This window comes from Aplidium turbinatum, chromosome 9 (genome assembly GCF_918807975.1).
Source record: "Aplidium turbinatum chromosome 9, kaAplTurb1.1, whole genome shotgun sequence".
NCBI lineage: Eukaryota > Metazoa > Chordata > Ascidiacea > Aplousobranchia > Polyclinidae > Aplidium > Aplidium turbinatum.
The window spans coordinates 3,344,084-3,360,865 of record NC_137480.1 but is presented as its reverse complement, the minus strand read 5'-3'; the positions used below and the strand labels follow the sequence as shown (position 1 = coordinate 3,360,865).

Genomic DNA, 16,782 nt, shown 5'->3' with positions numbered 1-16,782 from the left:
TGTTTGGCACCTAACAAACAAAATTAGTTTACGTTAGTGTATGCGCTGACGCTGACGCCGCCAACTTTTTTTACAAGCTGCGTTGACGCATACAACGTATGGTTTTTCGAACGTTTGCGTTAACGCTGACGGCGTCAATATTTTTTGTATGCGCGTACATCACTGCGCCTTCCGACGTACACCTGACCCACGCTGCAGCCGACTGCAATGTCTGTTTCCGGTTGTCTACTCTACTTATGACTTAAATTTGGTACTACCCATTACTTGAAATCGATCACTGGGTGGAGGCAATTATTGTAAAGTTTCTTGCCCAGAGAAACAACAGCAAGTGCGGGTGGCTGGAGTCGAACATGCAGGCTCTTGACTGCGAACCCAACGCGCTAACCACTCGGCCACCTAATCAAGATACATTTCTATTAAAATTGGAGTTAAAAATTTTAATTTAAAATTAATGTCAACTTTAAAATCATATTTGATGACATAGGAATTATTTTTCATTATTACTTTTGAACCAATTATTGGATAGAATCCACCTTTTAGGCATGTGACATCAATGGCGTAACCAAGGGAAGGGTAGGCTACAATATATTACCCCCTGAAAACTTCCTTGCGCCTTTTTGACATTCTGTAAAAAAGCAGCTAGGCCTATGGGCTATATTTACAGTAATCAGGGAGAATTGTTTCCAATTATAATTCTGTATCTCAGTCATAGCGCAGCTGGTTGGTGTTGAATCTTTATCCTCGGACTGGCAAAGCTTTGATAGGTTATTCCTTGTAGTTTTTCATACTTGTAAAGGCTTGTAACCACTGATGAGGGTTACCGAGATTGATTGGCAGAGTGTAGTTTTCCGATTGTTGCTGAAGTGCTGTTGCCGGGGAATTGTTTCCTCTAGCCTACCATAGATGCCGCTGAATGGAGAGCGGTCCTGAAATGCGTTGCTCAAGCGCACACTCCGAAAGCCGAACCACTGCCGCTTGAACTTTAGTCGAGCGCTTCGCCTAATTTAATCAGATTCGGTTGCATACTGTAGGGCGTAGGCTATGGATGTGCTCTGTAGCGGAGACTGAGTTCAGAGGGGTGGCCTACTTTTGAAACTATCCCAGGATAACTTTGGAAACCAATACCTTTCCAAAAAGGCAGGCACCTAGGCCTACCACCGCGTAGGCCTACGCTGTTTTTATAATGCATTTGCATCCACCTTTATTCCATTTTAGAGTTTAGAGACAATTCTTGTCTTGGAAAAAATTACCTCTTATCTCGGAGATTTTACAAAAGGCTACTAGTGTTTACCCTCTTAAAGGTTTTGTAAGAAGTGCGATGAAGCGTTGTTTTGTTTTCGAAAGTGGAAGCCTAAAATTAAGCAATCATGAGATTGAGAGGAAACCCAGACGGTGTAACCTAATAAGCTGACAAAATAAATTGCAGCATAGTAAAATAACTAAGATAATTTAAAAATTATGCATTTTGATGCGAGGACAAATGGGCCATGAAATACTCACTAAAACTTTGAGTGCAAGCAAAATAGGCTATAGACACGGGCCCCTTTTCACTAATATAAAAATGTTTACATTGGCTCTCAATAGATTTCTTCCAGATTCTACTTGTAATTGTGTCCTTGGCCTAACTGTTGGTGTGCAACATGGTCACTCAACTCGCACAGATGCTGATATTGTAAACAGTAAAAAATATTCCATCATTTCCCTTTTTCGATTTTTGGTACATTCCCTTTAAAGTTGTTAAGAAACTGTTGCTAGGAAACGCATTGACACAGGTTTTCCTCCCAGCAATTAATGAGATTTAAAGATTAAAGAGCACTTTAAAGGTAACTGGCTCGAAACAAAAGAAACATGACTGTGTTTTGAATATCAAGTTTCATTGCTCATCGTATTCGTGTGGTAGGTATTGAATTTAATGATATTGTAAGGAATGTAATAGACATCACAAGGCCAATGCAAAATACATAGCAATTTATCAACGCTTTATCAACGCAACTTTTATCAAAGCACGCTTGATATCTGCAAGACATAACTTCCTTGGGTAAAATTGAATTTCCGCAAGATGATGATGTTGTTTTTGCTAGTTTGTTTTATTTGTTTTTGTCATTGTTTTCAGTGTCGTCAAGTTATAGCCTATCTATTTTGTGAGTCGTGCAAGGCCTATGGTGCGTTGCGCTTGAAATGGCTTTGCCCGTGGTAGGATTTCTTTGTGGGGTTTTCTTTGCCTGCCTTGCTCTTCTTGCTATGAGCTAAACGCATCAAGACGTGTTCCCCTTAAGACCATCAGCACTCTTGATAACGCACCATGGCCGATCTTCATAGCAACTGTCCATACTGATCTTAAATATATCAGCTAAAGCCATGTGGGCTAATAAAGCTATAGCCTAAATTTATTTGTTTTTGTTTTTTTAACATTTTCTTTTTTTTTTATTTTCTTTGTATATCTTAAATTTTTCTGAAGGTGTTGCGACCGTGCCAAATTTTTTTTCAACTCAATAACTTACTTCGGTCACAAGCACGTTTTTAACGTTCGCGTTTTGTCGCTTCTACCTTTTTCTCGACCTTTGCTATGTTGACGTGTATTGTTTTGATATGATGGTCAGAAATAAAAAAACAACTGAACTGAACTGAATGCAACCTAGAAAGACTTTCAATTGCTTGAACTATTTCCCACAACTTTCAAGGTTTATATAGTGGTGTATTTGATAATGCTGTATACACATTTTATTTTTAAGTTAAAGGCTTTCAGCTGTATATTAGATATTTTATTGCAATACTTGGGTGCAGATTTAACATACGGTAAAAAAGCATTTTTAAGATTCCTCACATGCAGCATGGATAGCTAACATGTAGTCAAGTCAATTTATTTGGTATCAACAGCAAAAACAAACAGAATAAATGTAACTGTCAAAATAAAGCATTGTACAACTACCGGTATTGGTTTGATTCTGATGCAATCAGGCCTGTAGCTTATGCCTGTTTCTGCTGCACAGCAAACAAACCATTAGGACTAGGGACAACAAGTTTTTGTGCTGAAAAATATTTAACTTTTTTGTGATCTAACATGACAACATCATGTTTGATTTTAGTTGCTCTTATGGCTATGTCGGCTGTGTCTTTCCTAGAAGGCTCAATGTGGTAACAGAAGCAGATTTATGGTAGTTCTTTTGTTTGGCTGACATGGACCCCTATTGGATAAAACAAGTTCATATTTGCATAAAATTATTTCTGAGCTTTCTACTTTAAAAATTCTTATTCCTAAACAAAACGTTATCTTTTATGGAATCAATATGCTAAATTAGGTGTCTCTGTGACATTTACTTTTAGTCTTATTTAAGTGAAAGTTCCTCAAAGTTTGACCGTATTTTGTAAAATCATAGCAAATAGTTTGAAATTTTGAACTCAAGATACTTTTGTAATTTCATACTCAGTTTGAATATTTTTTGCATGGTCTACTTCCTACTTGCACTTTCTTTTCATGGATCTCACAATTTATTCTATCTTTTATGTTTTTTTAAAGACTCACAAGAGTTATTAGATGCTTCATTACAGGCCCGAGGTACCTGTTTAGTAAACGTAACAATCAGGAGAACAATGATCAATGGAACAATGAATTATACCGAGAATCAGAATTTAACGTTCTTGCCAAAACACAGATTTTGTGCAGGGTTGATGTGCATATTTGCGACCATCGTGGTAATTGCGTCTACTACCTCTACTCCACAAATTTGTAACTATTTTGGAATTGAAAATAATTTGACAAAACCAAATTTAGCAATTTATTTTTAGCAATTTATTTTAGCAATTTATAATGTTACCACAACTTGTGTAAGTTTTATGTTTTTACACTAACTACAGTATGTGACTTGCTTTTTGGTTTTAAAATTACGTTTTTAGAAAAACTCTGCTTTGTATAAAAAAAAATTAAAAATAGTGTTCTGACTTTCAAGCGGCATAAAAATAAACACTGGTATGTCAACAAAAAGTGCTTTCATCAAGGTCAGCATGTTGCTGGTGTCATCGCATTTTTACCGACCATTTTATTAGGTGGTTCGCACAGAATTATTCCACCAGAATGACAGTGGTGTTTGGACGCATTTTGGATATAAAACAGCAATCACAAAATTTGCAATTGTAACTTTAGTACACACAACACTACCGGTACCACCAAATTTTTACATGCTTAAGAGTACAGTATGAAAATATTTATTATTCTAATATAAAAATAGTAACTGTTTATGTTAACAAATACAATTTTCAGAGGTCCTTGAAAAAAAAATGGTTGCAATTACTCACATAGACTAGTCTATAACTAGTGGGATAGGTTATAAGGGAACGTTCAAATATTACGTAACGCCTTTGAGGGGGAGGGGTTTATGCAAAGCGTTACGTTAGCGTCACATCGGGGGGGAGGGGGTTCAAGCAAAACGTTACGTAACGCTTTCGAGTACGGAATGGTAGTTTTTTGTGCTGAATTCGTAGTGAAAAAGCGTTACATGGGGAAGGGGGGGATTGAAAAAAGCGTTACGTTGGCGTTACATGGGGGAGGGGGGGGTCAAAAATTCGGGAAAAAAGCGTTACGTAATATTTGAACGTTCCCTAAGTGAATGATAGATTCATTGGCATGTTTGTGGTTTTTTGTTTTGTACAAACATGGTTTGTAAGTGAAATGATTTCTCAGATACCTAGTCATTTTGACACATGCTTAAGCCTTGTACGAGATACCTTTCATATCCGGAGAGTTTGTCTGCTAGAGATTCCACTGTACATAAACCCATTCATTAGGAGTATGAAGAAGATAAAACTTTTGTCATACAAAACGTTGGTGTTAAAGAATGATGCAAACGACCTGTCTTAGTTTGATGTTGTAGGTTCATTGGAGTAGCAGTGGTTTGCAATAACTTTCGGAACACCGTTCCCTAATCATGTACTATAACATTTTATTGCATCATGTACTGTTTAAATTGGTGTGATGTTGTTTTATGCGGTTCTTTTCTTTGGCTTACTTAAGGCTGCTGTATGTTGAGTTTGTGTGTTGTCATGCATTATCACTGTGCATTTTCTCGAATCAATTGGTTAATAGATTTGGTGACATAATTCTTCCCTCTTGACAGAACTGTTGATCTTTGGACTCTGTCTAGTTATAAATATGATTTCTTTGAATGCAATGGTATTGTGTTGTTCTCTCTGGCAATAATCATAAATAATTCACTCAGTAAATTTCTTGAAACAATTAAAGTCATCCACGTATTGATTAGGTTTGTAAGCCATTTTTAAAAGCCGACATGTGGAAGTAATATAGAAAGTTAGGAGATTGTTTTTAGCAGAGATTTATGATTAATACCTTAAGAATGGAATTCAATGGAATCACTGTACAAACATACCTTGAAAAAACAAAAAAAAACGATTAGAATGGTACCGGTAAAGCAAGAAAGGGTTGTTGAATTGCTTGCTGTGTAAAGATAGTGATTGTGAACATTTTTGGCAATCTCAAAATGTACACTGCATTTGCACTTTCATATTTTTTGTTTTTAGTTTGAAAGCTACCGTCAACCAGGGCTACTTTGAACGGTAGTCTAACTTTGAACACTAATTTAAAAATCCGACTACCCTTTGTATTAAGGCCTGTAAATGAAACACTTTAAATTGCATTTTGCAGAAAACTTCATCAAATGATCGTTATTAATTGTCCTTTCCGAAAGTGGCAAAATAATAATATTGTTGATAGTAAAAACTGCTTTGAAAATATTTTCTGGAAATTTGAATTTTTTGCCCCCAGATAACAGCTTTAAGTAGGCTGGAAACTTTTATGCCGATCTTGGAAAGTAAAAGAGCTTTTGACCCAGTTTTTTTAGAAAAAGGTTTCAATTTTATTAGCATGTTGAGGATAATATTGAAAACTGGATTTGTGTTGAGCATATCGCTTGTAATTACGAAAATTCTGGATTGCATCACTGTTTTAGTTTAGGTTGCCTAACTTTCAACAGTGTTCAAAGTAGCCCGAACATTTTCTTTGGACTACACCACTGTGATATAGCGATGTTCAAAGTAGCCCTAATATGTGGCTGTATTGAGGTTGTTCGTTTGCGTCATGTTTCTCATGCACATGGCATGAACTGTTGTGTTTGTTGTCATTTCAGTGTTTCGATCGCTGTATACAACTGCTTTTTCACGTGATTAAATTTAATACCATTTGCTCTGTGATTTATTAAACCTTGCAAGAAAAGTAGTAATTATTGCTTTATGATTACATTATGTGAAGTTTTGCTTCATGATCCAGGGCAGTATAATATTCATCAATATTACGAGATTCGTCCTGGAGAAATTTTTCTGGGGGGGGGGGGGGGTGTAGGAGGCTTGTTATTGACTTTTTTAAAAGTTATTTGATCATGAAACTTTTTCAAATGGCAAAACTTGTTCAAAGTAATGCTACATGACATATAAGATTGAACAAACTGCTCAATTAGGGCCTAAAATATGCATAATAAGTGAGTGTTCAAAGATAGCATACCCCAACCCTAACTTTGAACACCCACAAATTTGGCAAAAAAAGCCCCAAATTTTTACTTTTTTAAAAATTGCTTACACCTCCTTGAGCGTTTACACACAGCCCCAGTTTTGGCTAAATCTGAGCTTTCTAGCATAAAAAGGCGTGAAAATACAAGCAAATACGTGAAAAAAGTGTTCAAAGTACCGTAGCCCTGGTTGACGGTATGTTTTTAAGTTGCTGAATGGAATTTCCAAAATTTAGTCTTACAATAAACATAACTTACACTTTGCATTTAGGTTACCTTTAAAGATAATGGCTAAGTTAGTACAAGCTCCACCTAAGTTTACTCCACCTGAATGGCACACATCGAACTCCACTCAATACAAAAATGCTGAAACTCTACGCACAAAAACCGAGAGACTTATTGATGAGAGTTCTCGACTTATTGATGAAGTTGAAAAAACAACACAAAGAAGTCAAAAAGATGTCAATAAAAAGTTTGGTAAGTTTAATTTTATATTTGAAACTTACAAGGAAAATGAAGTTTGCCTAAAATGCTGTTGATATGTTCAAGATAGTGTTTGAAATGATAATATTTTTAGATGCCAGTATTTTGCTTAATAATTACAAGATGAGAAAATATATGCTTATTTGCAAGGCTATGCCTGCACTCTGCAGTATCAAAGGTGAAAGCTGCAGCAAGGTGTTTGTTCAATGGAAACGTTTCCAAGTTAGCACTGATTTTGTTGGCAGTGCCAGGTAGTCAGATGGAGGCTACATCGTCATATCGAATGAAGTGAACTTCAACTTATCCAGGTTGTTTGACTTTTTTTCATAAAAGAAGTCAATAACAACATCATCTTCCCACGACTAGTAGAATGAATCAATTAAGTTGCTTTTACATGCTTTTGTATCACATTTTCATAAATATATAATTTGTTTTAGTATAAAATTGTTTATTTTGATTTCATTTCAATTTTTTTCTGTGAAATTTTTTATTTTGATCAAAATATTTCATTTAGAGTAGCTCTAATTAGTTTGAAATTGTTGAATTTTTCTCATTTAGGAGCAAAGTGATTGAAACGCCTGGTTACTCTAATCAACAAATATTGAGCCAAAAATGTACATATATATTAAATTAATAAATCAAATATAGTTATTAATCTCTAAACCCTTGACAGCCTGTGTCACCCTAAGTGAAATCAGAAGGTCCTTATTCAAATAGATGAATAAGATTGAATAAGGACCAGTGTTGCCGGACGTATTTTTAGATTTCCAGCCCAAGTGCCAAAATCTAGTAGCCTACGTTATTTGGATGATAACAATAGCACTAAAGTAACTCAGAATCACACAAAAACTATGTTTATTAACTAGCACTCAAACTATCACCTTATTCGTGTGAATGTGGCTACTAACAGATCGGCCTTCAGTTAAATTTTAAGCTGCGTGTTTTCATGGCCTGTGTACAAAGGTCATTATGCAATAAACAGTATTTAATAAGTCTTATTAGCCTAAATGCATTTTCAATTGGCTGTGAAAAGACTGATCTGGGACAAACAGTTGTTTTAGTCAACAAGCCTTGTCTGCTCTTAGCGTGTTGTGGTTGCAGAAACACCCATAAACCTACTCACTACCAGTGTTGGGCGCGATAACTCATTTTTCAGTTAAGCGATAACGATAATCGATAAACGAAAAATGCCTAAAGCGATAACGATAAACGATAAATCAAAAAAAAGTTAAGCGATAACGATAAACGATAAATTATCGCCGATAATGTCCGATAACGATAATTTTTTTTCTCGATTGGCGCTGCCCCATCCCATGCAGCACGAACTGTTTTCATCAACATGACGAAAAATCGAACATAATATACTGTAAAGGGACAAAACTTTTTGTAAGTTATGCATGAATAGAATCGCAACAGCGGCAGTAGGTATCAATCTTCAACCTCTTGATCCAGAATCAAACCACTGAGGTAACCGCCGTGCTTATAATTATACCTTCAGATACCAGTTGGATGCTTTTATCAATTGGGTTACACTGCCGCTTACGTGCAGTAGGCAAAATAATTAAATCAAATGAAACTACCATAAAAAATTTCAAACTTTGTATTTTGCTTTCTGCTTAAAGGGCTGTTTACAGCAAAGTCAGCAATAATTAAAAAAATTCCAAAAAACGCAAAATGCTTGAAAATTTATCAGTAATCTTAAGCGTTATTGGTAGTAAAAATATGCATACTGTGAAATCCATCAAACTTGTCAAATTAGTCGTGTTTGTTCAAGAACAATAACATAATTATCGTAATATACTGATAATCTCAGATAAATTTTTCTGTTTTCTTTGTGAACACCATCAAACAATGGCAGAACGCTGAGTTGTTGAAATAAGAATTACAATATAGGCACTGTATTATTAGTGGAAATAAAAATATTTGATTGAGCGTTGGCTATGTCGCATAGGTAAATCATCGTCGTATTCAGGTTCACGCCCGGTGGTTGAAGATTTAGATTAAGTGGACGGGAAGGCAAGGAAGCCAATCTTCATGTCCACCTTCAGGCATGCCTTTAAGTGTCCTGCCCTTTCGATTGCCGTTCCAGCGCTCTCACCACTCGGCCATGCAGCATAAGTAAATGAGAAAGGTTATTTCCACTTGTATTAAACCACTTGTATTTAGCATAATTTTACCACGCAACTCGATACGCAACTGTATGCTCATGAGCGGTGTCGAACCGGCGCCCTTTCGATTGCCGTTCCAGCGCTGTCACCACTCGTCTATGCAGCGGTACCCGGTCAATTGGTCGAAAGACAATTGGTCGACAGTCATTTGGTCGACAGACATTTGGTCGACAGGACGTTTGGTCGACAGACATTTGGTCGACAAGACATTTGGTCGACAGGACATTTGGTCGACAGGACGTTTGGTCGACAGACATTTGGTCGACAGGACGTTTGGTCGACAGACATTTGGTCGACAAGATATTTCGTCGACAGGACATTTGGTCGACAGAACGATTCATTTTAGGGTTAGGGTTAACTAACTAACCCTACTAACTAACCCTAACCCTAGGGTTAACAACTAACTAACGTTAACTAACCCTAACCTAACCCTAACCTAATCCTAACCTAACCCTAGCCCTAACTCTAACCTAACCCTAACCCTACCCTAACCCTAACTGTAACCCAAATGTCCTGTCGACCAAATGTCTTGTCGACCAAATGTCTGTCGACCAAATGTCTGTCGACCAAATGTCTTGTCGACCAAATGTCTTGTCGACCAAATGTCTTGTCGACCAAATGTCCTGTCGACCAAATGTCTGTCGACCAATTGTCTGTCGACCAAACGTCCTGTCGACCAAATGTCTGTCGACCAAATGACTGTCGACCAAATGTCTTTCGACCAATCGACCGGCCACCTATGCAGCATAGGTAAATGAGAAAGGTTATACTGTATTTAGCATAATTTTACCACGCAACTCGATGCGCCTATTGTAATGCAAAAACTACTACAAGATGCAAAAAGTGTGATGTCGGTCTGCATGTCAAATGCTTCAAGCAATATCATATTCTGCAATGACTTGTTTCAGTGATGGTGGTGCGAAAGACCATGTTTCCGATGTAAAAGCGGCCTCGTATTGCGACACTTTCATAAACCACTTGCCAATTTTTTTCGCTTCGCTTCAAAGGAATCTGTACCGCCTGTGCGCTTACATTTTAATTGTAAAATTCACTCGCGATTGCCGATTGCAGCAAAACAACAAGAGACTTGTTGCATGCATTTCATTGCATTGCAATTTGCAACTCTAAAAATTATTGTGTTGTCAGGGCCGTCGCTGCAGGGGGCGTGCCCCTCCCATGACAACGACCTGTACACACACACTTCACGCACTGAAGATGAACTGGTTTTAATTTTAGTTTCATGAACTAGGTGGCTAGTAAAAGTATTACTTTTCATTGTCTTTCCACTTGTGTGTTGATCCGAAATAAAATTTATCGGCGATTAATTATCGGCGATAATCAAATATTGCCTTTGGCGATAACGATAAACGATAACTGAAAAAATAATTAAGCGATAACGATAAACGATAAAAATTTATCGCCGATAATTATCGCCGATAAATTATCGCCGATAATGCCCATCACTGCTCACTACACAATTAGCTGCTCAGTCTTTTCCTTACACCCAGTACTGCAAGATAGAACTCTCTTTTACTAATAAATTAATGTTCTTGTTTATTTAGCTCAACGCTTAGAAGACATTGACTTTTGGAAGTCCGAGTTGGAACTCAAGCTGAGTGAGCTTACTGCAGAAAATGACGTATTGCTCAACTACAAAGCTCGAGTGGAAAAGGCACTTGCAGCTTGCGAAGAGCCTCTCGCCATCACTCAGGAATGCTTGTTGCGCAGGTATCGCTATATCTCATTTATTCATAAATTCAGTGTCTTCAACTTTAATTTATGAAACCTTTATTAGTGTTCTTCGTTGGAGCAAAACGTGTGATGGTAGGCTTAATTTATCATATGCATTGCATAATTCATTACACTGCGTGAGCTTTAAATTAGGCTATTATTTATTGCTGTAAAGTTCACCTATGTTGTTGTTAGCTATAACGAGAGTTTGCCTAGGTCTATAACGACGCTTTTTTATTGATCGGAGAGAAATTTTTTTTTTCAACATTTCAGTTTGGCTATGTCGCCTTCGGCTGTAGGCCTATTCTTGGCTTGCTTATAGCCTACAACACAATCGACATAATTTTTCATCTAGGCCTACTAATGCATTTTGTTTGTCTTCAGTGACACTTGTGGCTTTTCTTGTATAGAAGATTAAAGCTAAAACCTCAATTGCTAAGGTAACAGGGATCAGTAGTCAGTAGCCTAGATGTAACAGAAAATAGATTTCGCACTACGTTAGTGCATCGTCAGTTCTGATCTGACCTGACGATGCACTAACGCAGTGCGAAATATATTTTCTGTTACATCTACTGATTACTGATCTATGTTACCTTAGCAATTGAGGTTTTAGCTTTCTAGATATGGAACAGGGATCGTTTCAGAACAAGACTAGGTCAGAAAGCGAGGCAGACTCCGACTCAGCTCAGCAGCAGCCTAGAGCAGTTAGCTATAGAAGATTAAACGATAACTTTTTTCTAGGTTTGATGTGTAGCCTAATCCCACCCAATGTTTCTTCTATTCTAACAACATTTTACTCAGGGCATAATAAAAATAACATTTATACAGCGCTACATCCACAGTCCACCACATCCTACATCCACAGCTACAAACTATGCTCCCAGGCTTCTTCTTTTGCAACACAATGTGCACAAACAGTTACCTGTGTTTTTTAGGATATGCACGTAGCAGTAAGATGTTAAAAATCTGTCCAAGGCGCCCACCTTCCCCAATATTGTACAAGACACACTTCGTCTCACATATCTATTAACGCCGAAAGACGTAAATTGAATTGTTAGCATCATTATTGTTGAGTGTTTTTACTTCGGAAAATTCCATTTTTCTCATTGTGCCACACCACAGAATTGTTAGATCGTGAATCCGCTGCTGATTTATAGCACTCATATCGTATGTAGGCTAACCGGCTTAAAGTGCAATAGCACAATCGAACTAACTTGGCTAGAATCTATTACCAAGACATCCGGTACCGGTTGAAAAACTCACTTCCTTACAATTGAGGCGCACAGCCAAGAAACCGCCCTTTTTCCCACGCTCTCTAGCGCTTTTCCGTTACGCTACCTGGAAGTGGTAAACTCGTCAACGCCATCTGGTGATATGACGTCAGTTCAAGGCGAACTGAGTGGAGACCAAACTAGCTGAGATAGGCTTGACATCTAATAACGAAAAAATAACGAAAGGATTTGTAATTAAGCGATTGTCGCTTCGAGGTCTGTCTCGAACTGACGTCATAATTCGGTATGTTGCGCAATACAATCCGCCATTGCAGCAATGCGGCCGAAAATACAAGCGCGTGGAAAACCATGGTTTTGATAATTTTTATTGAGATAAGCATAGCCTTAAAATGTAACGGCGAGGCTGGTATTTATTATATAGTTTGAAACATGTTTCAGATAAAGTGCGGCAAAAGTCATCGTACAGTTGCACTTTAATACAATTCGTCTGAGAGAGCAAAGCGAGCACGAAATTGTTACATGTTTTTTTCTCAGTCTTGAGAAGCACGTGGCCAAGTGTCCCCACAACCTCTACTGGATGGCATTACTGTAGCCTGGACAACCTCTTTTTTGTCTTGATGATATTTCACAAAGTAAAGGGGCATCTTTCACAGTTGGAACTAGAGGCTTGGAAAGTTGAGCATATTTCAACTTGCGACCATAACTTTAGGATTGTGTTAATCGCGGTCTGTAAAAACAAGAATACCTTGCAAATTAAGACTCAGCTATTCCCATGGCTCTAACCGCAAGGTCATAACCACGTTTTGAAATATGTCGTTTTTCTTTTACTTTTAACTTGCTACAAGGAGCAAGAATCAACTTTCACTGGAAAAATAACATTGGTGTTACTGCGCAGTTGCGTAGCTTAGAGGGAATACTGATGCTACCTAAGATCGCTACACCACAGCCTGTGACCAAACAGTCTTGTGTATAAGTTATTCGATCTATTGTCCTGTCTCTAATATAACGCAAACAGGAAATTATCTCAAAAGCAGCGACCGCTACTAAAAATTCTTACATTCGCTTACAAAGTTTCAGCAACACAGTTTGAATAAAGCTATCACAAAAATAGAAATGACGTTTTTGAAACGAATTAGTCGTCTATATACTTACAGCGTACTTTGAAAAAAAAGTGAGAAAAGCTAATTGAAAAGGCAATTTGGTACCGTACTAAGACACTTCCTCAAATAGGCGATCTACCATATGTAAGAAGCAATCACTTGAATGACTTTGCAAAAGTACAATCACTAGTGTACTGTACTTTTGCAGCGGAGTATTGTATTCCTATTGCTCTTTTCTTGTCTCTTACTTAACGACATGACGAGCTAACTGAGAAACCTGCTAGAAGCTTTTTTGTTCTAAACACACTATCTTTCTTTCTATCTGTAAATATACTTTCCTTCATTTTTGCCGGTATTTGCCGCTCAGCAGTAGATTAACTTGATGTTTTGTCTCCAGAGAGGGGCGTGTGTCCATTGACTTGGTCCACGACAACGTTGAAAAAGAGTTGTTGAAAGAAGTGGAGGTGATTGAAGGCGTCATGGCTTTGCTTAAAAGAACCGACGAGCAAGCGATAGAACAAATAAGGTTGGTTTGCTTCATTCTATGGCTTTCTTATAGAATTTTTTTAGGTGGCCACGTTTACTCTAAGCCCTACTGCTACTATGTGGACATATGTTGCACTACTCACTACTCTTAAAAATTGTATAAAAACATGACCCGCTGTGTGCGAATGGCACACCGCAAAAAAGTTAGCCTACCATCTAGGCAAAGATTCTTATACCGTATACTTCTTTTTACTGCAAACAAAGAAACAGAAATTCACCTTAAACGCATCAACCGCCGTCTTGCTACAATTGTCAAAAATGTTTTCAGGTTGAATCGCTCTGCAAAATATTACCTAGAAAAAGATCTCAAAGATAAAGTCACAGCGAAAAACATCGATGATTTTTGTGCCGAACTCCACAATAACAGCCAAGGGATCGGATTTAGAGCCAATGTCGTTAAGATTGAACCGAAGTAAGATGCTTTGTAACTGAATTTAAGTTTACCACTTGGACAGAAGGCTTGCTTCCGGGTGAAATGTTGTTGTTTGTGAATTATTCTATTCACTAGGTGCAGCTGAATGGAGAGCTAACTTTGAAGTACGTTCCTCAAGCGCACACCCGGCCAAAGTAGAAACAGTATTTTTAATCTTGCTATTTATTCGTTTGTACAGCTGGAAGGAGGTTCAACTTTCAAACATTTGTTGTGTTTTCTTATCAGTATTCATATAATTAGATGTGCTGCCAGGGCTGCCACAACAATATACGTTTCTGGTCAAACGTGATTGTGTTAGGTCTATATCAAGATCTACATGTTGCAATTCGTTGAATATATTTCGTCAACTTCGGTAACTGATTCTAAGGCGGTAGTTCAATACCTCTGTAGATTTTTGAAACTTCCAAAAACTTTCAAAGAGCTTTTCTGGTATTCAAATCAACATAATAACTAAATGATAGACTTTTAGTATGATTACTACATGAAACAATTTGAAAGCAAGTGGGTTGCTTCTTGAGATCAGATCGCAGAGCATTTAAAAACCAACCTGACACTCCAAAAGTTACATCTAAAATGCATCAGATTTGTTGCCACAACTTGTTTCTAATGTCAACTGACAGTTTTTTTTTAAGGTTTGGTTTGGGTGACCGCTAAGTAGTTTTAAGAGACCGCAAGTGTTTCATTTAAATACCAAAAAATAGCCATATTTGCTTAAGACATAGCGAGAAACAACCATTACTTTTCTACTGTAGTTGCAAGTCCAAATTTTGGGAAACCGCTGGAAAAATTTGGGGGACCGTTTCGGTCCCCCAAAACACCTTAAAAAACACTGTCAACTGATATTATTCTGCCCTTTCTCTCGCAACTGACTGCGCATACTTCCAAGCACTGGTATTGTTACTGGCATTTTGTTTTCTTTGCAGCTCCGTTACTCCGCAGGAGTGGGCTACTTTCAGCAACAACAACATAGACAAGTCTGAAAGAGAGCGCAACAGCTCGGTGGCCCTGCGAGCCTCCATAGATGGGACTTTGAAGCAAACGGCTGACGACATGATAGCTCAATGCAAAGCTGTCAATCTTGCTTTCAGAGAGAGGATTGCCGAAACGAAATTGGCAAAAGATAAACTTGAAAAACATCTTGACAAGGTGAGAATGTCAAATTCTCCAAATAAGAAATTAGCAAGTTGTCCATTTCGTAAGATCCGTTCAAGTAGACCTACGCTTCTGATTACTGGCTTAGGCTTGTTAGGTTAGTTACTTGTATAGTAACTATTGTACTAAGCCTCCCGTGAAGCTACCTGATTAAGAGATCATTGGCTATTTTAAGTAACCGTGTTTGTTTCTGATAACAGTGAAGTGTTCTCATTCCTTGAAACAGTTGCGTTGATAGCTTGCTTTATACCTGACGGCATCCATATATTTCAACATCGCCAGGTTCTTCGAGAAATTGGTGAAATGGAGAAGAACATCATCGAACTAAACAAGGCAATCGCCGACAAGAATGGACCGATGATGGTCGCACAGAGCAGGCTCGGTGAAAGGACGCTTCGGCCGAACGTGGAATTGTGTCGAGATCCAGTGCAGTATCGCTTGATTGCTGAGGTAGGTTGAACGATTGGAGCATTGTTATCGGCACCGCCTTTTTATCTGCTCATTTCTTACTGATATTGAATCAATTTCACAAATGTAGATACAAGATCTACATTGTGAAGTAAACAACGATTATGCTGCTAAAAGCGAAACTCAATCTATTGCAGGACAGATCGATGTTTAACCTTTTTGTGCCCGTCTTAGGTCAATGAGATCCAGCGAAGCATTGACAGTTTAATGAGCACGTTGGCTCAGTCGGAGATCGACCTCAAGGCGCTCACCCGGAACCAACTTCTTCTGGAAGAAGACATTCAGGTAATCGTCTCTCTTCAGTGACTACAAAATTTCGAAAAAATTTCATCAAAAATAATCTTAAAATATGTGAATGCCGAAACTGTGGAGATTTGCACAATATTATTTTGTCCAACCTCAATCTGCGTAAAGCCCTCAAGCTATTACAAATTTTATATTATTTTGTATAGTTTAGAAGTGTTTCCAAACTAATCGCCATCTTCTTGAAACCTTACAGGTCAAAGCAAACTCCTTGTACATTGACGAAGTGGAATGTATGAGGATTAGAGAAGCCATCTCAATCAACTATTTCTGATTATTCTTTTTTTATTCTCTGCTCAGTTTTTGTATTATATAATTAAATATAATTCGCAGAGCTAACCCTCTAGGTAGGCTATCACTGAACAGAATTGCACATTTTTGCTGTTGATCTAATCTAGACCATTTTTCTCACAAACAACTCGTGCTTTTTTAAGCAAGGATACCGATATCTGCCTTAATTATGTTGTATTCTTGAGTTTATTTGTGAAGAACTTTTACATCACGGAGAAACTGCTTTATTCGGAATATTCAAGGTGTCGATGAGAGCTCGTTTGGCTCCACCGGAGTCGGTCAATGTTTATGTAGCTACTTCCTGTTGTGATAGATAGAAAAATATTTCATAAGACTCGGTATCTATTGCATCGACGACGCACG

The 16,782-nt window shown here is 37.7% G+C and overlaps 2 protein-coding genes across 2 annotated transcripts in view; one reads left to right on the top strand and one right to left on the bottom strand.

Annotated features, from left to right (window-relative positions):
* The first annotated feature begins 1,771 nt into the window (after window positions 1-1,771).
* LOC145777675 (tektin-1-like) lies at window positions 1,772-16,462 on the top strand. Its single transcript, XM_082589110.1, has 9 exons — window positions 1,772-1,896; window positions 6,784-6,989; window positions 10,726-10,891; window positions 13,624-13,752; window positions 14,041-14,184; window positions 15,129-15,351; window positions 15,640-15,807; window positions 16,000-16,110; window positions 16,325-16,462. Exons 2-9 carry the CDS (start codon window positions 6,800-6,802, stop codon window positions 16,400-16,402), a joined length of 1,209 nt encoding a protein of 402 aa, XP_082445236.1. The 5' UTR covers window positions 1,772-1,896; window positions 6,784-6,799; the 3' UTR covers window positions 16,403-16,462.
* The window catches only part of LOC145777676 (uracil-DNA glycosylase-like), a 38,467-nt gene continuing 34,271 nt past the window's right edge, over window positions 12,587-16,782 (bottom strand). Inside the window, exon 8 of the transcript XR_014290347.1 lies at window positions 12,587-12,853. The gene's annotated coding sequence lies outside the window, so the exon portion shown is untranslated. The remainder of the gene's footprint in view (window positions 12,854-16,782) is intronic.

Coding starts and splice junctions, on each gene's coding strand:
- LOC145777675 (XM_082589110.1), top strand. CDS start 6,800: ATGGCTAAGTTAGTACAAGCTCCACCTAAGTTTACTCCACCTGAATGG. Junction 10,892..13,623: donor CAGGAATGCTTGTTGCGCAG/GTATCGCTATAT, acceptor TTTTGTCTCCAG/AGAGGGGCGTGTGTCCATTG. Junction 15,352..15,639: donor TTGAAAAACATCTTGACAAG/GTGAGAATGTCA, acceptor CAACATCGCCAG/GTTCTTCGAGAAATTGGTGA.